This window comes from Aythya marila (genome assembly GCF_965140915.1).
Source record: "Aythya marila genome assembly, chromosome: 18".
Classification (NCBI taxonomy): Eukaryota; Metazoa; Chordata; class Aves; order Anseriformes; family Anatidae; genus Aythya; species Aythya marila.
The window spans coordinates 13,002,926-13,027,979 of NC_139059.1; the positions used below are offsets into that span (position 1 = coordinate 13,002,926).

A 25,054-nucleotide genomic window follows, 5' to 3' on the forward strand; every position below is an offset into this window, starting at 1 on the left:
CAATGAGTGACAATGGCAGTGAATCATTTAGTGACTTACTTAATCATGTGAGTGCCTTTAAGGGTGGTGAGGCACTGGAACAGCTTTCCAAGAGACATTGTGGATGCCCTGTCTCTGGAAGTGTTTAAAGCCAGGTTAGATGGGATTTTGAGCACCCTGGTGTAGTGGAAGATGTATCTGCCCATGGCGGGGGGGGGGGGGGGGGGGGTTGAAATTTGACGACCTTTATGGTCCCTTCCAGCACGAACCATTCTGTGATTCTATGATTCTTCATTGGCCCTTGTTGAAGCTGTGCTGGCAGTCTCACAGCACCTCCCTGTCCTGCGTGTACTTTAACATTGCTTCCAGAATCATTAAGTGACCCATTAAGTGAATCATTAAGTGAAACATTGGTATATGGAAGCAGTCTCTTGCTTTACTCCACCCATAATAGTAGCAGAAAGCATTGACATTTGAAGCATAAATTTTATTCAGGTCATAAGCAGGGACAAGAGATGGACAAAATCAAACGTCCTCTTCTGTCTTCATCTTTTCCCTAATCCCTGAGGCAACAATGGCAAAGAACAGCTCAGGGAAGAAGGTGCGAATGTAAACTGCTGCTCTGGGGATAGGGTTGGCCATAAGTACCTCCTGCTTCTTACTATTCACTGTGCGCAAGACTTCTTCTGCCACCTCCACTGGATGCACACCGTATTCCACCTTTCTGAAAAAGACTGTAAAATCAAACAAAAGGAATGAGAAATACAGACTTGCAGGCACACCTTAGGCAATGGTAGTGAAAGGATATACAGTTGGTGCATCAGTTAAGTTAGTTAAGTTCCTACACACTTTCAATTTCTTCTCTTCCCCTCTTTCATATTTCCTGACCATACACTCTAAGATCTTCCGTAAGGGAATGAGCAACTTGATTGCAATTGAAGTCTTCCTTGTGATCGTACCCACCTCTACCTGTATGCACTGCTTTATTTCTTTTCTCACATGATGTTTTCCCTTTACCTGTTCCTCCTTTTTTTCACCATGCTCCTCTTCTCCAATATCTCTTTTCTTTTGCTCCTCTAACCTGTATATCTTTTCTGTTATTTCCATTCTTTTCTTTGTGCTCCCTTCTTCTTCCTGGGAAAAGCTTCCATACTGCTATATGGGTCTCTTTAAAATATGTTCCTTACATTTCCAAATTGATGCCTCCCAATTGCCAGATGCTGGTTGGTGATGGTATGAATAGATGAATGTTGGATTCACAGTGCTGACAGAAATATCAAATTCTTCCATTTCAGCTCTAAGACAATCAAAAAAGCCTACAGCAGCATGTTTAGAAGCAGCATCTAAAAGAAAGAAAAGAAATATAAGGGTGTTTGGATGTATTGATATGAATATATGATAGTGTTCCATAAAGCATCGATGTTTAGAAAACTGATCAGGGAATGATTAGCCAAAAGACAGAAGAGTGGTCAATGATTTCAGCCAGTGAAATTTTCATATGACATTTTGAAAACAAACAAAAGCAAATGATATGTATAGGACTCATCCAGTATATGTATGAGTCTCCCTATGCGTATGAAAGAGTATGTGTCTGGTTCTCCCAGTTAGAAACATTAAGTTCATGGTTCAAGAACTCTATCATCTCTGCAGTTTGAAACTGTCTTTGGTAGACAGACAGCTGAAACAGATGAGTCTCCACATCATATGATGCTGCAGTTTGTGACACATCAATGAAATACAGTGAGATACATAGCCATTCCTGGAATGCAGGTCTACTAGTGTTTTGCAAACAAATTAGGCCTTGGTTTTCCAGCAGGAATGACTGAGGTTTTTATTATCAAAGTTAATTTTAAAGTACATGATTGTGACAGATGTTTTTTCAGTTGCTGTTGGCCCCTTTTTATTGACAACGGTATTAAGGGTAATAGTCTATGAATCCTGACCAAAAACTAGAACTTCGTGCTAAGAGCTGCAAAGCACTCATTCATCCTGTTTTTGACTTGGTTTATGCTGGAAAACCATCTGTCCAGAATACAATCTAAAAAATGTCATGCAAGCTTCAGGAATGGCAAGAAACTCCCTTCATTTGTTTTGAAATTCTACTTCTGTCAGTTTCATTTCATGCAGTATAGATATAGGTAGAGGTATTGTAAAAATTTTCTCTTTTATACTCGTGATTTTATACATCTAGAGCATATCCTGAAACAACTGGCTGTTTCCTAGATGAAAACCATTTCACATGTTCCATCAATGTGTTGTTTCTTTTCTGAACCTTTTTTGCAGTTCTTACACTTCCTACTATATTACTTTTGTAATTGATATATCAGGAAGACACTACCAAGCCTGGTAAAAACAGAAGGTTACCACCCATTAGTACTCATGTACGAATATAGAACAAATCTGCAACAAGGTCTGAAATATCAAAAGGGATTTTATGTCCCTTAAAAAGATGTTGAAGGGATCAAGTGTGCAGGTAGTGTTCTCTTTCCTCCCAGCTGGAGAATGGGACCGAAGAAGAAGGACATGAATGGATCAGGTGAATGATTGCATGTGTGGCTGGTGCCATGCTCAAGGTTTTCGGTTCTATGATCTGAGGCACACCTTCAAGGGATTCACCACTGTTTAAGTAAACTATAATTGTACCTTAAGAAAAGTACAAAAGTACAAAGTACAAAAAGTGAGAATACAGAAGAATAGGCAGTAGTATTACAGTTTCTGCCACCTTGGCACTGGCTACAACACTGCAGCCAAGTCATTACTTTAGGTCTTCATGCAGCTATGTGATTAACTCAATCCAGATTATGAAATACCGTGCTGAAGCATTTTGACAGTTTCTGCCTCATCTGTTTTCATCTCTGGGTGGTGAAGGAAGAATTATATTCCTCACTGCCCTGTCAGTTTCATGAGAGAAAAAACATTAATGACTGATATCTCATAGGCATCTTTTAGGGATACTATCTTGTAGGGAGTTATCTTATTACTATAATGTCTTGTAGGGAGCTGTCTTAAAGCAATCAGGAAGCGTTCCTCTGAAAAGGTTGTGTAACCGATAGCCCAGCTGAAGTGCCTCTACACCAATGCATGCAGCACAGAAAAGAGAGAAGAGGGGCTGGAAACCACGGTGTAATTTGAAAACTATGATCTAAATGCTATCAAGGAAACATGGTGGGAAAAATCACACAACTGGACAAGACCAATTGAGTGTTACAAACTTTTCAGAAGAGACAGGCAGGGAAGGAGGGATGGGATGTTGCCCTCTATGTTAGAGAATGGATTGATTGCAAAGAGATGCCTCTGACAAAGAGCTATGGACAGGTTGAGAGGTTCTGGGATAAAAAAAAGGGCCAAACAACTTGCGGTTGTGTTCTACTACAGGCCACCTGATCAAAAGGAGCCTGCTTGTAAGGCCATCTTGCTTTAGCTACAAGGAGTGTCATGCTCACAGGCTTTCATCACAATGGGGGATTTCAACCTCCTGGGTGCCTGCTGGGAAAGCTACATAGCAGGCTGTAAGCAATTCAAGAGACTCCTGGATTCAAGGGTAACTTCCCAGTCAAGGTATCAGACAATCCAATCAGAGGAGCAACGTTACTGGGCCTGGTGCCCACCAATGCAGACGAACTCATTAAAGAGGTTAAGACTGGAGTCAGTCTGGGCTGCAGTGACCACACCCTGGTTGAGTGGTGCTCCATGATCTTGCTGGGCACAGAGGTGAGACTGTCCGGCCTATAATTCCCTGGGTCTTCCCTTTTACACTTTTTAAAAATGTGGGTTATGTTTCCCTTATTCCAGTCAGTGGGAACTCCACTGGACTGACACAACTTCTCAAATCTGATGGATTGTAGCTTAGTAGCTACATCCACTAGTTCACTCAGGACCCGTGGATGCATCTCATCAGATCCCATGGACTTGTGCACCTTTAGGTTCCTTAGTTGGTCTCAAATCTGATCTTCTCCTACAGCGGGCAGTTCAGCATTCTTCCAGTCCCTGACTTTGCCTTCTGCGCCCTGGGCTATGTGGCTGGAGCTCCTGTTGGTGAAGACTGAGGCAAAAAGTTCATGGAGTACCTCAGCCTTCTCCATATCCTGGGTGACCAGATCTTCCATTTCCTTCCAGAGAGGGCCCACAGTTTCTCTAGCCTTCCTTTTATCGCTGACATACCTATAGAAGCCTTTCTTCTTGCCCCTGATGTCTCTAGCCAAATTTAGTTCTAAAAGGGTTTTGGCTTTCCTAACCTAATTCCTGGCTGCCCAGGCGATATCTCTGTATCCCACCCACGATATCTCTGCTTTCTTCCACCCTATGTAGGCATCCTTTTTCTGCTTGAGTTTGGTCAGGAGCTCCATGTTCATCCATTGACCTAGAGGGCAAAAGCTCCTTCTCATCTCTCCTGCCTGTCATAGAACCATAGAATCGTAGTATGACTTGTGTTGGAAGGGACCTTAAAGACCATCTAATTCCAGTCCCTCTTTGTTGGGATGCATCTCTCCTGAGTTTGGAGGAGGTTATCCTTGAATATTAACCAGATTGTTTGGGCTTCTCTTCCCTCCAGGACTTTGTGCCATGGTACTGTATTGGGTTAATGTGGCTTATTTTTATTTTTATTTTTATTTTTATTTTTATTTTTATTTTTATTTTTATTTTTATTTTTATTTTTATTTTTATTTTTATTTTTTGGGGGGTAGGGGTGTGGGTTGTAGGAGTGGCCTCTGTGAGAAGAGTTAGATAAGAGACAGTTTTAGCTGGCTCCAAAGGGACCCACTGCTGGCCAGAGCCAAACCAACAAGCACTGCACAACAGCATCTGAGAGAGTGAGGAGTTAGGAACAGCACTGCAGACACCAAGGTCCATTAACAAGGAGGGGGAGGAGGTGCTCTAGGCACTAGAGTAGAAGTTCCCCTGCAGGCTGTGGAGAGGAGCATGGTGGAGCTGGCTGTTGCCCTGCAGACCGTGGTGTACCATGGTGGAGAAGGTTTCCATGCTGCAGACCATGGAGGAGCCCATAGTGGAGCAGGTGGATTTGCCTGAAGGAGGCTGTAACCTATGGAGAGCCCGTGCAGGAGCAGGCCCTGGGTGGGAGCTGCAGGATGTGGAGACGAGACCACTCATGAGCAGGAGATCTGAGGGGAGCAGCTGCTTGTGGGGGACCCATGTTGAAGCAGTTCTTGAAGAGCTCCTGCCTGTGGGAATCATAGAATCATAGAATCATAGAATATCCTGAGTTGGAAGGGACCCTTAAGGATCATCAAGTCCAACTCTTGACACCGCACAGGTCTACCCAAAAGTTCACACCATGTGCCTAAGTGCACAGTCCAATCTCTTCTTAAATTCAGACAGGCTCAGTGCAGTGACCACTTCCCTGGGGAGCCTGTTCCAGTGTGCAACCACCCTCTCTGTGAAGAACCTCTTCCTGATGTCAAGCCTAAATTTCCCCTGCCTCAGCTTAACCCTGTTCCCGCGGGTCCTGTAACTAGTGTTAATGGAGAAAAGGTCTCCTGCCTCTCGACACCCCCTTACGAGGAAGTTGTAGACTGTGATGAGGTCTCCCCTCAGCCTCCTCTTCTCCAGGCTGAACAGGCCCAGTGACCTCAGCCGTTCCTCGTACGTCTTCCCCTCAAGGCCTTTCACCATCTTCGTAGCCCTCCTCTGGACACTTTCCAACAGTTTCATGTCCTTTTTATACTGTGGTGCCCAGAACTGCACACAGTACTCGAGGTGAGGCCGCACCAGCGCAGAGTAGAGCGGGACAATCACCTCCCTTGACCTACTAGCGATGCCGTGCTTGATGCACCCCAGGACACGATTGGCCCTCCTGGCTGCCAGGGCACACTGCTGGCTCATATTCAACTTGCTGTCTACCACGACCCCCAGATCCCTCTCTTCTAGGCTGCTCTCCAGCATCTCATCGCCCAGTCTGTACATGCAGCCAGGGTTTCCCCATCCCAGGTGCAGGACCCGGCACTTGCTCTTATTGAACTTCATGTGGTTGGTGATCGCCCAGCTCTCCAACCTGTCCAGATCCAGATCCCTCTGTAAGGCCTTTACACCCTCATTTGAGTCCACAACTCCTCCAAGTTTGGTGTCATCAGCAAACTTGCTCAAAATACCCTCTATTCCTACATCCAGATCGTTTATAAAAATATTGAAAAGTACTGGCCCTAAAATGGAGCCTTGAGGGACCCCACTGGTGACCGCCCGCCAGCCTGACACAGCCCCATTTACCATAACCCTTTGGGCCCTGCCTGTTAGCCAATTGCTCACCCATCGTATGATGTTTTTATTTAGCTGTATGGTGGACATTTTGTCCAGTAGGATCCTATGGGAAACCGTGTCAAAAGCCTTGCTGAAGTCCAAAAAAAATCACATCAGCTGGTTTCCCTTGGTCCACCATACGGGTGATCTTATCATAAAAGGAAATCAGGTTAGTTAGGCAGGACCTACCCTTCACAAACCCATGCTGGCTGGGACCAATGACTGCTTTGTCCCCCAGGTGTGCCTCAATAAGTTCGAGAACCAACTTCTCCATGATTTTACCAGGCACTGATGTGAGACTGACAGGCCTGTAATTGCTAGGGTCTTCTTTCTGACCCTTCTTGAAAATCGGCACAACATTTGCCAGCTTCCAGTCTACCGGGACCTCTCCAAATTCCCAGGATCATTGAAAAATAATTGAAAGAGGTTCCGCGATGACATCCGCCAGCTCTTTCAGCACCCGGGGATGAATCCCATCCGGACCCATGGACTTGTAGGGAAGGATCAGTTTGGGAAGGATGGCATCCCATGAGAGGGACCACATGCTGGAGCAGGGGAAGAGAGTGACTATGAAGGAGCAGTGGAGATGAAACATCATGGACTGACCACAGCCCCCGTTCCCTGTTCCCCTTGCATCCTCCTGCCCCCCTTGCTTGGCAGGAGGATGTAGAAGAGGGTGGATGGGGAGAAGGTAGTTTTAATTAATTTTTTTTTTTCCAGTTTCTCACTGCTCTAGTTTGTTAGTAATAGGTATCACATTAATCTCCCAATGCTGAGTCTGTTTTCCCTGTGATGATAATTGTTGAGTAATCTCTCTGTCCTTATCTCAACCCTTGAGCTCTTTTCTTCATATTTTCTCCCCCTTTCCCTTTGAGGAGGGGAAGTGAGAGAGCAGTTGTGGTGGAGATCAGCTGCCTAGCCAAGTAAAACCACCACACCCACATCAGGAATCATAGAATCATAGAATAATTTGAGTTCTACCTTCTTTTAGTTCAAATCCAGTATCTTTCTGTGCTATCGCTACACTCCCTGATAATGACTCTCTCCCCATCTTTACTGTAGGTCCCCTTCAAACACTGGAAGGCTGCTGACACATCTGTGTCTTGTGCTGTGGATCCTAGAGCTGAACACAGTACTCCAGGTGGGGTCTTATGAGAGCAGAGAAGAAGAGGAGAATCACCTCTCTCTATCTTTTGGCCACACTTCTTTTGATGCAGCCCAGGACACAGCTGACTTTCTGGACTGCAATTGCACATTGCTAGCTCATGCTGAGCTTCTCATCCACCAGCACCCAAAGGTCCTTTTTATCATGTGCTGTTTTCAAATAATTCCCTACCCAGCCTGTATTTGTGTTTAGAATTGCCCCAAAACAAGTGCAGGACACTTATACTTGGGCTTGATCCCTCTGGATGGCATCCTCCAGCACCACACAGTCTGTTGTCATTGGCAAACTTTCTGAGGGTGTACTCAGTAATTCTGTGATCATAATTCCTTTGAGATGGAGGCACCAGAATTGCCCACAATGTTCAATATGTGGGTGCTGTATAGATTTATACAAAGGCATTATGGTAGGATTTTTTTTCTCTATTATTTTTCTTACAGTTTCTGTCACTGTAATTTGCTTTCATGAATCCTTTCATGTATGTGTCACAATCCCAAGGTCTTGTGGGACTTCTGTTTCAGTCTGTCACCTACTCTGACCTCATGTCTCAGTGAAAATTCTCTATTTACATCTATCTTATATATTCTGTCTATCTTTGTATTTTATGAATTGTAAGACCTTTCATCATAATTCAAGACAGCTTAGCTTCATTAGGACCTTTGAGTGAAACACCTTCCTGAAAATTTTATGGAAAGCCAAGCAGAATGCAATAAATGCATCTCCTTTTATTCTCCTGTAGAGAACTCCATTAAGCGCATGAGTCATGAGCTCTCTATACAAAGCAGTAGTTAATCTCTACCATTATGTTATATTTATACAGTTACTTTCTTATTTACTGTTTCTACTAAAATACCCAGTGCAGATATGTACTAGGTTTGGCTGGGATGGAGTTAACTCTCCCCACAGCGAGACCATGAAGTGCTGTGCTTTGCACTTGCAGTTACAACGGTATTGATACTGCTCCAATGTTTTGGCTACTGCTGAGCAATGCTGGCACAACATAAAGACTGTCTCCAACCTCCACCCTCACACCTAAAGGCTAGTAAGCTGGGTGTGGGCAAGAAGTGGGGAAGGAACTTTGCCAGGACAGCTGATCTACACTGGTTAAAAGGTTATTCCACACTGTATGGCATCATGCTCAACATAAAAGCTGAGGAAGGGGAAGAAGGGAGGGACTCTCATTATGAAAGTGTTGGTTTTCCAAGCAACCACTATATATATTGAGGCCCTGATTCCTAAAATGTGGCTGAACATCACTTGCTGATAGGAATAATTTTCTCCTTTTCCTTCCATGCGGCCTTTGCTTTTTTTATTTTTTCCTTTCCTTTGTTTTCTTTTTCCCCTTCCTTCTCCTTTAATTGAAATGTTTCTCATTTCAATCCATGAGCCATTTTTCATCATATTTTCTCCCCCTATTCTTTTCAGGAGGGGAGTGAGAGAGCAGTGTGGTGGAACTTAGCTACCTATCAGTGTGAAGCCAACACAAGATATTAGAACTATAGGTCTATTGTCCCCTGAATCCCTCCCAAGAACTTAAAAAACCTTGCTGTCACATTTGATACCTTCCTATCCACAGGCACCTTAGGCAGAAATTAAGCTTCACGGTACTTTAACTGTTTCTCCTTGAGTTCCACTTCTTATTCTTACTGAATAAGGATGCAAATTGCCATTTTTAATAACTAAATATTAATGGAATATTCACAATTTACACATTAGAATGAATATTTTATAAATGTATACTTTTGAATTTATGTTATATGAATGTATAACTTACAAGCTGCACGAAATGGGATTCCTATTTTTCCTTGGATACTATTAATTAGAACAATTTGGCCAGTTCTTCTTGAGATCATGTTGGGAAGAATGGCTGAAAAAAAGAAATAGAAAGAAAAAGGCAAGAAATTAAAAGAGTGCAATATATTTATTGGGGAAAAAAAAAAAAAAAGTGACAGCTGCATTAAAGATAGCAGCATTTTAACAAAATATAGAATCATAGAACATCCTGAGTTGGAATGGCCCACAAGGATCCAAGTCCTGACTCCACAGAGGGTCTTCTGCCCTATTTGCTTCACTTAACAACATTTTGGAATTGCATGTTCCTGTGCTCTTAAGAGGTTGTATTTAAAAAGTGATCAGCACTGGTGGGCCTCAATACCTTCAAAAGCTGTTTCCCAACAATCCTCACTAACTAGTTCCCCGAGCAGCCTTAAATCTGCTCTCCCAATATCAAGGGATGAGGTTTTGGTGGCAGTTTTCCTCTGTTACCAAAGGTCCCCTCCTGCCTGTTGGTGAGAGGGAAGGTTGTGTTGTGGCTGGCTGACAAATGTGTCTCAGGGATGGTAGTGTATGATTCCAACAGTCATCTCCTTCTCTGACTCCCTGATATTCCTCTTCCTGCTTACCTCCTCACAAAGCTCTATCACCACACTGAGCAGTTCTTCTACCTGGGCACACCTCCCACAGGTGTATTCACTGCTGTTGTCAGATACTGACAGAAAACTTGGACACACCCTGCAGTCTGAGACCTGGATGGCTGTGTATGTTGTCTTGGGAGCTCTGTCTGGATAGCTGTGTTGGTTACTGTGGCTAGAGAGGCCACAGCGGACATAGCTTTCTGCTAGTTGAATACTATGACTGAAGCTCTTTGCCAGCAGGTTACAACTGCCATTGAAAGTGGCAGAGTGACAGTACCTGCCCTGCATGCTTTAATGTAGAAATTGCCATACAAACTACTGTGCCACACCCTGGCTGACACAACACACCCTGTTTGCCTGTCCTTTTCTCAGTGATCCTGGTCACTGTCAATTACTAGGGCTGCCTTTTGTTGGAGTAGGCGTGGCTGCCATTACTGCTGGCCCACTCCCACACCTGGTCAGCAAGATAGCTATCTTGCAAGAGCTACCTGCATCTGTGCTCCCCTGTGGTTTTCCTGGCTCAGGAAACACACTGCAAACTTTTGTCCCTTGCTCTGCTGTGGAACAGACCTGCACCAGAGCTGATTGCCTCGGTGAATGTTTTGAATGTAGGTTTGAATGAAGGTTTTCTCCACACTGCAGTAAAAAATATCACAAAATCTGGTAGCTGGAAATTGAAGATAGTCATTGAAAGCATCCAGAAGAGGGCAACAATCCTGGTAAAAAGACTGGAAAATGTCTTATAAGGAGAGGCAGAGGACACTTGTTTGGTTTGGTGTGTAGAAAAGTCCAAGAACTGACCTCTTTACTTTCTACAAGTTCCTGAGGAGAACAAGTGGAGATGGAGGTGCTGGTCTCCTTCATGATAACTGATGACAGGACGTGCAGGAGTGGCACAAGGCTATATCACAGCAGGTTCAGAGTAGGTATAAGGAAAAAAAATCTTTACTGTGAAAGTGGTCAAGAATAATTTTGTTTTAATATCGTGGAACTGAAGCTACTGAGTAAATGCTGTGGTACTAAGACAAGGAAAAAGGGCAAAGAGTTTGAAACCTTGTGAAATTTTAGACTTCCCAAGAAAAATCAGACTTCTCTGGAATGATAAACAACTCAAAAAAGGCAAAAATGCTTTAAATAACTTTTGACTGATCTTATTAGGGAGCAGTGAGGGCCAGCTGTCCTATATAGGAAGACAAAATGGGAGCAAACAGTCCCACAGGACTGTGGTGGCCAGAGCTGGGTGCTCATAACATAGTCCATTGGCAGTCCCAGGCAAGACAAGCCATGAACTAGGTCTAAGGTTCATCCAGAAGGCAGACCACAGACAGGTATATGTACAACAAATCCCAAGTAAGCACTGAAGGCCTAGGCCTCAGTTGAAATGAGTATTCTAGGCTTATAGGCAGAGGGTGAGAGGAGGGCCTCAGGAGAGGCTTCTCAGGGCCATTACAACTTATTGCTGTCAACAGGATTCCGTCTTGGCTTAAATTTTTGGGTTAAAGCTTCAACACATTTCATTATGTGAGATTAAAAAATGGTTGGAGACAGAATCTCAGAGATTTTTTAAATCATAAGGAAGAGCTTTAATGGACAGAAAATACATTTTCCAATTGTTCTGGATTTAGCAAAATGAAAACAAAATCAAAACAAAAATTGAAGAAGAAATAGAAGGCAGTTTCAGCTCATTCCTAGTGCAAATCAGCATACAGGCTGGAAGAAAAACAGAAAAGTACTCTTGGAAAGATTGAAAGCTGGTATCCTATTAAGCAGACTGGTCAAGAAGTGTCTAAAATTCCAATTAGAAAGTCCACTTGAAATAACAGAGTGACTGTATGAGTTTTGTTAAATTAGTTTATATAATGGCTATGTTTGTATATAAAAAGAGAGGAAAGGAAAATGTGTTGTCACATCATGAGTTAGAGAAGCCAGACAGATGCAGCTGAGAGGAAGGTAAAGACAGGTACTGAAGAACTGATGCACATTTTTCTATTGAACCTATTCCACATCTGATTCAAAAACAGAATGCCCAAGGAAACAAGAATGGAATGGAATGGAATGGAATGGAATGGAATGGAATGGAATGGAATGGAATGGAATACCTAGGGAAACAAACAGCAGGCGGCCATTTGTTTCTTTAGTGTTTTCCCAAGTGCTGAGATCTCAGTAATACACTGAACATGATTATTGGAATGATGTTTTGAAGGTCTTGGGACTACAAAGAATAGGAGTAAAAGATAAGGAAAAAAAAAAAAAAAAGAGGAAATGGACAAAAACATAATGAACAAAGCTTCATAGATCTTCAGAGTGCCATGATGACATGTTAATATTTTAAGGACTTAATTCTGCATTTTTCAGGATCAAGCACCTCCTCAGTTCTAAGCATTTCAATACCTCCCTTGAAACAACAGAGAAGTTAAATCTGAAGTTATTTGTGTCTTGGTGTAACTTGTTGAGGTCTGCTCCATTCACTCTGTGCCTTCTAGACTGAACTTGGATTCTACATGCAGATTTAGGTACATTAAGGTTTTTTATTTGTCAGCTTATCTGTACCCCTGCAAGCACTTTGAAAATAGTTATATTTGTAACAAAGGTAGCAAGCACATAAGTAAAAGAGTCACCATAAACAAAACATAATAATTAGACATTTATATATACATATGTGTGTGACTTTCAAATGCCTGCTTATTTAGTCATCTATTTCCAAGCTCAGGCAGTCTGATTTTGATCTCATCACCTCGGTCCACTTTCAGTCCACCGATTTTCACAGACTTGTTCTGGATTATGGCAAAGCCAGTGACTTGGATCTCAAGCTTTAAGTAGTAACAGGAAAATGGTAAAAAAAAATAATAAAATACCTTTGGTTAATGTTACAGGTCCAAAATAGTTGGCATCCATTATCTTTTTATCAAGTTCCAAAGAAATGCTCTGCACTGCTCCTTTTACCTTCATACTTGCATTGTTGATCAGTACATCCACACAGCCATAGCAATCCAGGATTTCCCTAGCTACATCTTGAATGCAGTCTATGTCTGAGATATCCAGAAGAATGAGCTTTGGTGTATAAGTCTAACAAAGAAAAGAATTATTTCAAGGACTCCTGTTTTATAAAAATGTATTTCTATTTGCTTAAAAAGAAATTCTTAATAATTTACCACTATATCTGAAGGAAGTGTTTTTACCACTCTCATAAAAACCTTGATTTTTTTTCTTATTAACCCATTCTAGAAAGAGTGTAGCTCAGCAGTAAGTATTCATGTACTCTGATATTCAGATGTAGGTGCATAAAGTAGAACATCATGGGAAGGATAGGTTGGATTGATTCTATCCCACTGAGTTTTGTCTCTCTGTTTTGTAATCAGTGAAGGCACATAGATACCCACTAGGGTGACTCCTAGCACTTCAAATGATGGTCTTTTCATAAGCAGCCCTCTGGAGAAATTTGCTGACCACAGAATCAATCTAGGATATAGTGCTTTGAAAGAAGATTTACATGTACATGAAGGGATTGAATTTACAGAGGGAATGTAAAAGGTAGGAATGGTTTGTTTAATTATATGATATCCAAACTGATACTCTTGTATGATTGCTTGCAAAGACGACTTTTATGTAGCAAACAAGTGAAACACTGCAGAACAAGGGCAAAATGCAAGTATCTCTTGGTTTGATGAACAGAGGCTATAGAACGTTTGATGTCTTCAGGAACACCTATGCCCGAGAATGAGTTAGGCATCTGTTGATCATGGAAGGAAAGCTTTTCCATGAACTTCAATAACCACCTTCCAAAGAAGTACCTTTGGCAGCGTGGGCAGACTTTACAGGTCTTGCATGTCTACTTACATAGTGACCCCGTAGTAATGAGAAAAAGAAACTCTTAGTGTGCTCCCATAGCTTGCTAGCTGGGAATTCTCCCAGATTAGTGGAGATTAAATTCAATCTTTAGACACATCTCCCCTTTCTTGAGCACTCTTACTATGTGAAAAACTGGTGACAGTTTGTGCAATTAAATGAAGAACTTTGGATCTCTTACATTTGAATGAGGCAAATCCCTCTACCTAGCATTTCTAGTTGTCTGGTTTGGGGCAGGTCTTTGTTCAAAATGCAGGGCCACTCATTAGCAGTTATCTTGATTTGGGAGAGCAGGGTTTCTGACTTATTTTTGGCATCATGCTCTGAAGATCTTCAGAGGTGTTTAGTTCTCTTTCTCTCTCTGAAATCTGTTGGGTATATTATGTGGACAACCAAAATCTTTACTAACAGTGATTCAAGCTTCATGTATACTTCATTTTAGTGTATATAAAAGCACTTTATGTATCTGAAGAAGGTGTTTACTTTGACTTCTCAATTTTCAAAGCACAGTGAGGAAACACTTACCATGCTGGGGTCTGCCACACTAATTAAAGCATCATACAAAGCTTCCAACTTCTCCCATGTCCTGCCACACAATACAAGCCTTGCTCCTCCTGTGTGAAACACCCGAGAACATTCTAGGGGAGACAAACATTCAGAAAAAAATATTAACAATTACAGCAATTTGATAATGCTCATTTTAGTTGAAATGGGATCCTGTTTTTGCTAATGATGCTGAATCGTTTCTTTAAAATTCATGAATTTTGAGAGAATAAAAATATATATGAGAAAAAAAGAAAGTATCAAATGGAAACAATGTATATGATTAATAAATTAAATTTAAGGTATATTTTTACTGTATTATATTTATCAGAATTAATGATATGACACATTGGTACTTTTTAATCATGGCATGTAATCAAAAGAACAATATGACAGTTAATGGATGAAGGGTCTAAGTTAGAAGAAAAATGTTCTAATTGTCTTTCTTCTTTAACTGTCTCCATCTAGAAACACACTTACCATAAAGAAAAATACATTAAAAATACATGTTTATAGAGTACAAACTCTTTGGTAAAACTTCATGTTGCCCACAGCAATATAAAGATACCAACCAATCCCAGAATATAGCAAAGCTAGTTCTGTATGCTATCTTCATGAAACTCACAGCTGTATGAAACATATCTACAACTTTGAGATAGAGTTATCATGCAGAGAAACTCACCAGCCACTGTCCCACAGATGAGATGAAACATCAATTAATTGGAGAAAGAGACCTTTCTTACACAGACCCTTCTTTTCATAGGTGATCCATCCTCCCCAGGAGCCAGTGGAGGTTATGAAGACCATCTTGAGCTACCTCTCATTAAGACAGATTCCCTCAAGACTTCCTAAGAAGGCCACTGAGAAATTTCTGGGTATGTTGCACTGGAACTGTTTTTTCTCCATACAGTCATATATTCTGGATTAGGGATTCACCACTGTTTAAGTAAACTATAATTGTGTTTACTTAACACAATTCCTGTGTGTAAAACATCAGGCAGGAAAGGCAGGAAGCCATTGCTGAGCAAGGATCTGCTAGTCAAATTGTGTAAGAAGGAAATATGCTAGCAGTAGAAGCAGAGACATGTTGCCTGGAAAGAGTACAAGGGATGCCATCTGCATGTGCAAAGATGGGACCAAGAAAGCCAAGGCACAGATGGATCTGAGCTCAGCAAGAGATGCAAAGAAAAAAAAGAGATTTTATATGTAGGTCAGAAAAGAAAGGCCAAGGAAAGTGTACCCCCTCTGATAAATAAGGAAGAACTGGTAACAACAGACATAGAGAAGGCTGTGGTATTCAACAACTTTGCCTCAGTGTTCACTGCCGGTCAGGCTTCCCACCACTCTCATGTCCCTGTACCTCTAGGCAGGGGCTGAGGGAGCAAAGTCCCCTCCCACTGTAAGCAAAGAGCAGGTATGAGACCACCTGAAGAAAGTGAACCGGTACAAGCCTATTGGGACTAAGGACATGCATCCCAGCATCCTGAGGGAACTGGCTGTTGTAGTTGACAAGCCACTCTCCATCATATTTGAAAAGTCATGGAAGTCAGGTGAAGTCGCTGGTGACTGGAACAAGCGAAACATCACTCTCATTTCTAAAAAGGGCAGAAAGGAGGACCTGAGGAACTATAGACCAGAAGAGTAGGTTTCCTGGAGAAGCTGTGAATGGCTCATCCCCAAAATGTTTCAGCATGCAGCATGGGAAAGAATGTTTAATATTTATCCTGCACAAGATATCAGTATCCATGCTAGAGCAGTTCAGTTGGCACAGATGACCTCTAGGTGTCCCTGCCAACCTAAATTGTTATCTGATTCTGTGAAACTTTCAAGAGTGCTATGATTTTTCAAGATGCCCAAACTCAGCTGGAGCACTCTAAATAGTGCCTCTGTAAACAAAAGTACTGAAATATAGCCAACCAGAGAAAAATCATTTTAACTTTATCTTAAAATAAGCACTAAAATTAAAAACAAACAAACAAACACAAAAATTAAAAATATTGAGAGAAAGAGAAATAAGAGGTTTCCTGGAGAAGCTGTGAATGGCCCATCCCCAAAACATATAAAGGGCAGTTTTGGATGGGGCTTTGTGCAACCTGGTACCTATGGCAGGGCGTGGGTTTGACTTAGATGATCTTTAAGGTCCCCTCCAGTCCAAACCAGTCTAAGATTCTATGATTCTTCTAGTCTCTACAATGGCTTATTCTAAAAAATGCTACAGTATGTTATAAATAATATACTTATCTTTTTTTTTTTCTTTTCTTTTTAAAGAAGGCAGGTATATAGATAAAATAATGTAATTCTCCTCCCTTCTCCACAAACAAACAAACAAAAAGCATACCATTTCTAGTGCACGTATGTGCTTTTCCAGACTGTTCAGATAATGGTAAATGACATTTCAAAGTCAGTAAAAGAAATCACCAAACCCAGAAACTAACAAAAACAAAACAAAACAAAACAACAACAAAAAAAAAAAAAACACAAGGTGGTAATAATCTTATAAATGGAAATAAAGGTAATGAAGTTATAAGAGGTAGTAAAGGATAAGCGGTAATTGTAATACACAACAAATGTTTGTTCATTGTCTTTTGTATTATAAAAACAAGGAGTTCCGTTTAAGGAACGGGAGTTGCGAAAGCTCCCTGCTGAAGTAAGGAGCTGTATAATACTTGGCTAGGCACTATGAAAATTCTTTTGCTTAATGTAACAAAAAAGAGAGCCCCCTCCCCTTCTCTCCTTCTGCATCTCAGTTGCCTCTTTTGTTCAAAGACACTGCTGCAAAGCTCATGTAACCATCTCCTGATAAGTTGCTAAACTAGTGTATCAACATCCTGCCTTCCTGTCTCACGCTGGGCCAACATGACCAAATAAAAAAAGAAGTTGAACCACAACGCTGAGGAAGACTACGGCCTTCATCTTCACGACCACCAGAGGGACAGAGATGACCCCCTAGCAACAGTGCGCACAGTCGCAGAATATACCAGGATGTCCTGCGTAATCCCAGAATTAGCAAGATATAAAAAGGGACCCTGGCGGGGGTGAGGTGCGCGCCGTTGTCGGAGCCAAGACTCCCCAGCCGCCCTGCGCTGTTTTGCTTGTTGTTGCTTACTCAATTGTCCTGGTTTCAGCTAGAACAGAATTAATTTTCTTCCTAGTAGCTGGTGGAATGCTGTGTTTTGGCTTAGGATGAGAAGAGCGCTGATAACACCCCGATGTTTTAATTGTTGCAGAGCAGTGCTTATACCAAGCCAAGGACATCTCAGCCTTTCGCTCTGTCCTGCCAACAGGCAGGCTGGGGGTGCAGTAAGAGCTGGGAGGGGACAGACCCAGGACAGGTGACCCAAACTAGCCAAAGGGGTATTCCATACCATCTGACGTCATGCTAAACAATATATAGGGGTGGCTAGCCGGGTGGAGGGGGCCGGACTGCTCGGGGTTAAGCTGGGCATCGGTCAGCGGGTGGTGAGCAATTGCATTGTGCATCACTTGTTTGTACATATTATTATTACTTTCCTATTATCACCATTGTATCATTATTATTATTATTATTATTATTTTGTTATTATTATTTTCCTGTCTTATTAAACTGTCTTTATCTCAACTCACGGGCTTCACTTTCCATTTCTCTCCCCCGTCCCAGGGAGGGAGGGGGGAGGGTGAGCGAACGGCTGCGTGGTGTTTAGCTGCCAGCCGGGTTAAACCACGACATCAATAAATTCCTTTCTATGATTAATACAATGCTCTCTGAAAATTAATTAAGGGGGCAACTTATTACAGTAATCATCTAACATCTGCTGGCCCAGTTAGGAGAAGTCTGTCCAGGTCTTCTGCCACAGCTACCAAATAAGCCATGGGTGAGCAACACTGACATCAAGAGAAGAGAAGGCTCTGGGGAGACCTCACTGCAGCCTTCAAATACTTGACGGGAGCATATAAACAGGAGGGGGAATGCCTGTTTACATGTGTTGATAGCGATAGGACAAGGGGGAATGGTTTTAAACTAAGACAGAGGAGATTTAGCTTAGCAATTAGGATAAAATTTTTCACTCAGAGGCATTCAGGTGAGGCACTGGAACAGGTTGCCCAGAGAGGTTGTGGATGCCCCATCCCTGGAGGCATTCAAGGCCAGGCTGGATGCGGCTCTGGGCAGCCTGCTCTAGTGGTTGGCACCCCTGCCCAGAGCAGGGGGGTTGAAACTACATGATCTTTAAGGTCCTTTTCAACCCAGGCCATTCTATGATCAAGGAATCACAGAAGTAAACCCACTGGCCTAGAAAGAGAACAACAGACCCTGCTGCACATTGAAAAGCCAAGTTCAACAAGTGATTTCATCAAGTTTTTTCCTGGTTCCCTTTATATACAGCACACAGGGTTATTTCACATGTAACCTACCAGTTTTGTTCACAGATAAAGTCAGAGCTAGTCTGGGGAATTTCAATCCCTTGCTCCTCCTCAACTGTCGTAAAGATAATAGTCAAGTGAAGAATTATCCTCATGGCACATCCATTTCCTCCTGAAGACTCAGTTTTCAAGTTTGTCCCTTAAAGACAGGAACAGCCACTCTAACATTTACCTACCCAGGCATATCCCCATGCTCACAACTGCAAAGGGACATCTCTAGCCAGGGAGGGACCTTAAGTAACACAGTTTCCATCCATTTTTTTCTTTCAAGAAGTCCAGGCACATTCAGTAGTATTAGATGAGCATGCTGCATTTTGTTCAGTATTATTCCTGTTGAGCCTCCTAGGCATGCGTTGTCTCACATCCAATTGATTCTCAGTACATACACAAACCTCTTTAAAAATAAAGCAACAGTACTTATGAACTGCATCCTTTGTATCTGTACATATAATCTCAGTCCATAAACATGTCTTAGTTTTGGCTGGGATTGGGTTAATTTTCTTTCTAGCGGCTGGTATGGTGCTATGGTTTGGGTTTAGGTTGAAAATAACATTCATAACACATTGATGTTTTAGTTGCTGAACAGTGCTTACAGCAAATGAAGGACTCTTCTGCTTCTCCTGCTGCTTTGCTGGAGAGTAGGCTGGACATGCATGAGAAGCTGAGAGGGGACAAAGCCAGGGCCCAAACTGGCCAAAGGCGTATCTCATGTCACATGATATCATGCTGAACAATAAAACTGGAGGGGGTTGGCTGGGGGGACTGCCATTAATTGGAGAATGTCTGGGATTTGGTTGGGTGGCGGTGACCAATTGCATTGTGCACCATTTGCGTTTTTTAATTCTTTTTTTTTTTTTTTTTTTCTTTTCCCTTTAAACTGCCCTTATCTTGCATTTTTACCTTTTTTGATTCTCTCCCCCATCCCACTGGGGGAAAGGAGTGAGTGAACAGCTGTATAGTGTTTAGATGCATGCCAAGTTGAACCACAGCAAAGCAATATAATTTTTATAAACTGCTAGAATTGTAAATGTTCAATGGTATTTATGCATAAATGAAGTAGAAGAGATGAAAGACATCATAAGTGGGTTCTCATTTGAGAAAGATATCTAGTAAAATAAATCATTTTTCAGTTACTTATTACAAAACACAACTTTCTTCCTTTCACAATAGTTGTATCTTTCTGCAAAAATGAAGCAGAACCTGCTGATTTCAGTATTAGCCAAATTTTATTAAAAGATGTGGAATATCACAGTTTAAAGCAAATTCATTCAATCTGAGTAGAAACAGGTGAGAACACCATTCATTTCCTACCATTTAGAAGGTTAGTAAACAGTGTTAAACTGAACTTGAGTCCCTCATCTTCTTTATTACCTAGTAATTTTATTAAAATGTCCACATATATCATTTTTGTTGCAGATTTCACAGAATTGCAGGATCACAGAATCATCTATGTTGGAAGACACCTCCAAGATCACCTAATCCAACCTCTGACCTAACACTAACAAGTCCTCCACTAAACCATATTACTAAGCTTTACATCTAAATGTCTTTTAAAGACCTCCAGGGAGGGTGACTGAACCACTTCCCAGGGCAGCGCATTCCAATGCCTAACAACCCTTTCATTAAAGAAGTTCTTCCTAATATTCAACCTAAACCTCCCCTGATGCAACTTTAGCCCATTCCCCCTCATCCTGTCACCATGTCTGCACATGGCAGAACAGACCAACCCCCACCTTGCTACAGCCTCCTTTAAGGTACCTGTAGAGCGCGATAAGGTCGCCCCTGAGCCTCCTCTTTTCCAGGCTGAACAACCCCAGCTCCCTCAGCTGTTCCTCATCAGACTTATTCTCCAGATCCCTCACCAGTTTCGTTGCCCTTCTCTGGATTCACTCGAGCACCTCCATGTCCTTTCTGTAGTGAGGGGCCCAAAACTGAAAACAGTACTCAAGGTGCAGCCTTACCAGAGCCAAGTACAGGGGGACAGTCACTTCCCTAGACCTGCTGGCCACACTGTTTCTTATACAAGCCAGAATGCTGTTGGCCTTCTTGGCCACCTGAACACACTGCTGGCTCATATTCAGCCAATTTTTTGTGTGACCAGGAAGTTTCTGCACCCTTTTTCTGCTAATATTAATTTCATCTCCTTTGGAAGATTTAACTGTTATTAAATGAAAAAACAAACAAACAAACAAGCAACTATGATTTCCTTTTGATCTCTGAAGGTGAGGCTGCCAGTTTATCATAAAACTAGCAGACAATTGGAAACAGTTCATATAATACACTGCCAAGGAACCATCCAGTCTCCACCTCACACCTTTCACCCAGAGACTCATATGCTGGCCATAAGTCTAAATTGTGCCTCTCTAAACAAAAATACTTAAATATAACCAACCAGATAAAATGTATGCTAATATTATCTTTACCTGAAACTGAAGTTTTCAGGAAAAGGGAAAAGCTAGGTGGGATGTTGAGGTCCAACTTTATCTCATGCCTTGTCTCAACAGGCCCTGATGAACACCACTCATTAGCATAGTCTCTATTTCTGTCATGGGTCACTGTTCTGCTCGCTTAAGAATAATTATACAAGAGTATGCCTTTCCAACAACTCTTGACTGCTTGGAAATGTAAGTTTTCTGGCATACTTAGAAAAGGCCAAAACGTAACCCCAAGCTATGTTTGACTTAGGAGGTACTTGCATCCACTGCCCTTCAAGTAATGTCTGCAGCAGGACTGTACATAAGCATGTATGACCCAGTGCTTTTAATCTCATAGGACTGTGTAAGAAGGAAATACAGACCAGGAAGAAGCAGATGGTAAATGACTGCTCACCTAGTCAACCCATTTATATAAACATAAATTATGATATACCCTTTTCTTCCTTCCAGTGAAACCACCGTCACACATAGTCAGACATCCCAGTTGGAGGTACTGAAGAATATCAAAGAGGAATAGCAAAGAAGAACATAGGTTATAGAGGGGTAAAATGATATGAATATGGAGAGAGAGCTGAGCACTTCCGTATACAAGTGGAAGGGAGCAGGAAATCTAGAAGCTTTTAAAGGCTGAAAAGGAACCTGTAACAGAGTATCATGACACCTGTTTATGATTGCTGCTACCCTACAGTGGCAACCTATGACATAAGACCTCAGAGTAGCAACATGCTAAAAATAGCACTCAGTGTGCTTATAAAACCTCTTATTCTATTGAATTGAATAAACATAACGCTCTGCTGTTCCTAAAAGTCCAACATCAGTTCCTGTGGCTGAGACTAAAAATGTACATTTAAAAATGATAGGCTTTATTTATAACCGTATTTCCTAACTTCTGCATCCAGCTCAAGGTAATGAATGCACATGAAATCATGTAGAAGAGGATCTCTGCCCATTTGTGTTCTCTGACACTGAGAAGAAAAGAGACAACTCACCACTGCCTAGTCGAGAGATGGCATCTGTGATTACCACCACCTTGTTTTGTACTGCTGACCGGGACAGTAGCCATATGACTGACTGGTAAATATAAATAATTCCACTGATCCCAAGAATAACCAATGGTAGGGCAAGTACAGCAAGAATACCCATATCTGTGGAAAACAAGAGTACATATGAAAGTAACAGTAATGATAATGTGCATTCATTATTTTTCAAATTATTCTTCTCTACAAAAGCAATATTTTTTATGTGTAGAATAGCCATAAATAACAACATGCCAAAGGCTTGAAGCAGTAGGAAACTGTTTTCCAATCAGCAATTCCTTATTAAGCTATTTTAATAAGTTCTTTTTTATTATTATTCATTTTACTCATTATTGCATGTTCTAAACAAATTTAGTTTTCTTTTATTCAAAATGACTCTATGTTGGCAAAAACATAATAAAATTTTAGTACAAATATTGCCTTTAGGCAAAACATAGTATAAAATAAGCTTTTAATTATGTTTCTGTTGTGGGAAAACTAATAAAAAGCTTTTTATCCTAATTTCGGGTAAAATACCTAATACAAATGTTTTCTGTTTTAAAAGACATAGAAAAAAAATCACTTACTATGGCAGGTAGAATCCTGGTATGGATAAGGTTTTCTTCTGAACAAAATTTTGTATTACAGGCTTAATTAAAGTCCTTCAGCATTTTTATAGAAGATCACATATGTTGAGGCTGCTTGCCCTCTATGAGAATGGCTATGTATAGCCTACAGCTGTGACAGCTGGTCTTCAAAAGTAAATATAGCATCTACAGTGTGATTCACATGCCTGACCTATTAGCTAATAGGCTGGACAATCACGTAGAAGTTTTTAGTACAATATCAATTCAATTGTACAATGAAGCATTTATCTTTCTGTCTTCCCCTGTTTTGCAGTTGTTCATAGGAGTTGTACAAAGGAAATCTCAGTCTATCTAACTGAGTCTATCTCAGTTTCCTGTCACTGGCCTTCAACTAACTTTTTGACTAACTTTATATGGAAAAACATTTGTATAAACTCCATGATAACAATATACCAAAAAAAAAAAAAAAAGTGCCATGAAGAATTTGTGATTTGAAGTAATCACTGTTCCACAATATTTACATGTATGTGCTGGGAAAAAGTCTCTGAGCAAGCTGGCTTTGGGAGTTAGTGCATAAAACTAAGCTAAGAGCTGGCAAAGGATGTCGCAGCGGAGGTCCTGTGACACGACCCCCGGCAGGCCCCTGGACGAACCCCCCCAGCAACACGCTGTGGACCCCCGGGCACAGCGGTGGACATCTGCTGGTGACTTATGGTGGGCCCCCAGGCATTGTGGTAGACCCCCCTGCGAGCCCAGGCAGGCCACCAGCCTCACCGATGGAACCCTGCCAGCGAGACCCACAAGGCTCCTGGGCGTGGCGGCAGACCCCTGGCAGCGACCTCTGGTGGGCCCACGGGCACAGCAGCGGACCCCCAGCAGCAAGCCCCAGTGAGACACAAGACACCGCGGTGTACCCCTGCTGATGTCCCCAGGCAGGCCCCTGTTCGTGACAGAAGACTCCAACCCACCACCCATTACGGGCACCCATGGTGCTGCAGTGGACCCCTGCCAGCAACCCCCGGAGGGACCCCAGGCACGTTGGAGGACTCCAGCCAGTGACCCCTGGTGTGGCCCCAAGCATGGAGGCGGACCACCACCGGCGACCCATGGTGGGCCCCCAGGCACAGCAGTGGACCCCCATCAGGCCCCAGGGGTGGTGGTAGATCCCCCACCCCACCATGCGAGCCCCAGAGGGCCCCCATGCATGGTGGCAGACCCTTTCCCATGACCCCCTTGGGTCCTCGGGCACGGCGGAGGCCCCCCCATCTTCAACCCACAGCGGACCCCCGGGCGTGGCAGCAGAGCTCTGCTGGTGAACCTCAGGGGGTCCCTGGGCACAGAAGTGACAGACACCTGCCAGCGACACTCTTGTGTCCCCATGCGTGGCGGTGGACCACCACCAGAGAGCCCAGGTGGGACCATGGGTGCAGCAGATCATTGGCTAGCTGGGGCAGGTCCCCAGCCGCAGTGGTGGAGCTCTGTCGGTAAGCCCCAGTGGCCCACCAGGCACAGCGTCATCCCCTGCTGGCAAGCCCTGGTGGGACCCTGGGCACAGTGGCTAACCCATGCCCAGTGACCCCTGGCAGGCCCATCGTGCAGAGGAGGAGTCCCCCCTGCAAGCCCCGACGGGTCCCCGGGTGCGGTGGTAGACCCTCCCCTTCGAGCCTCAGAGGGCCCCTAGTCGAGACAACCAAAACATGCCAGCAACCCATGGAGTGCCCCCAGGAGTGGCAGTGGACCTCTGATGGTGACCTGTGGCAGCCCCCTGGGTGCGGCACTGGACCCTCCCCTGCGAGCACTGGCGGGCCCCCAGGAGCTTCGGTGGACACCCCTGCAAACCATGGTGGGCCCACAGGTGCAGTGGTGGACCCCCCTGGGAGACCTGGCGGGCCCCTGGGCGCAGCGGCAGACCTGCACCAACAACCCATGATGGGCCACTGGGTGCGGCACTGGACCCCCCCCTGAGAGCAATGTCAGGCCCCGAGGCACTTTGGTGGACCCCCCGTGTGAGCCCCGGCGGACCCCTGGGCACTGCAGTACACCCCTTTGTGACCCCTTGTGGGCCCCCGATGTGGTGGTGGAACCCCCCTGTGAACCCCAGTGGGACACCGGGCGCATGGGTGGACCCTCACTTGCGAGCACCAGCGGGCCCCCTGTCACGTCGGTGGACACCCCCCTTGGAGCCCTGGTGGGCCTCCGGTTGCTGCATTGGACCCACCCCGCCAGCCCTGGCAGTCTCCCAGTCACTGCAATGGACTCCCCCATGCAAGCCCTGGCGGCACCCAGGCACAGCGGTATACTACCCTGCCGAGCCCAAGGGCGCTTTGGTGGATCCCCCTGCAAGCCCCGGCAGGCCACTGGTCGCTGCGGTGGACCCTCACTGTGAGACCAGGTGGAGCCCCAGGCACTGTGATGGACCCCC

At 43.3% G+C, this 25,054-nt stretch overlaps 1 protein-coding gene across 1 annotated transcript; it reads right to left on the reverse strand.

Annotated features, from left to right (window-relative positions):
* Positions 1–457: 457 nt before the first annotated feature.
* On the reverse strand, positions 458–22,753 carry DHRS7C (dehydrogenase/reductase 7C). Its single transcript, XM_082775253.1, has 7 exons — positions 22,633–22,753; positions 22,019–22,174; positions 14,179–14,291; positions 12,663–12,873; positions 9,168–9,260; positions 1,167–1,322; positions 458–713 (listed from the first exon to the last, which is right to left on the reverse strand). Exons 2-7 carry the CDS (start codon positions 22,170–22,172, stop codon positions 505–507), a joined length of 936 nt encoding a protein of 311 aa, XP_082631379.1. The 5' UTR covers positions 22,173–22,174; positions 22,633–22,753; the 3' UTR covers positions 458–504.
* Between the last annotated feature and the right edge of the window lie 2,301 nt (positions 22,754–25,054).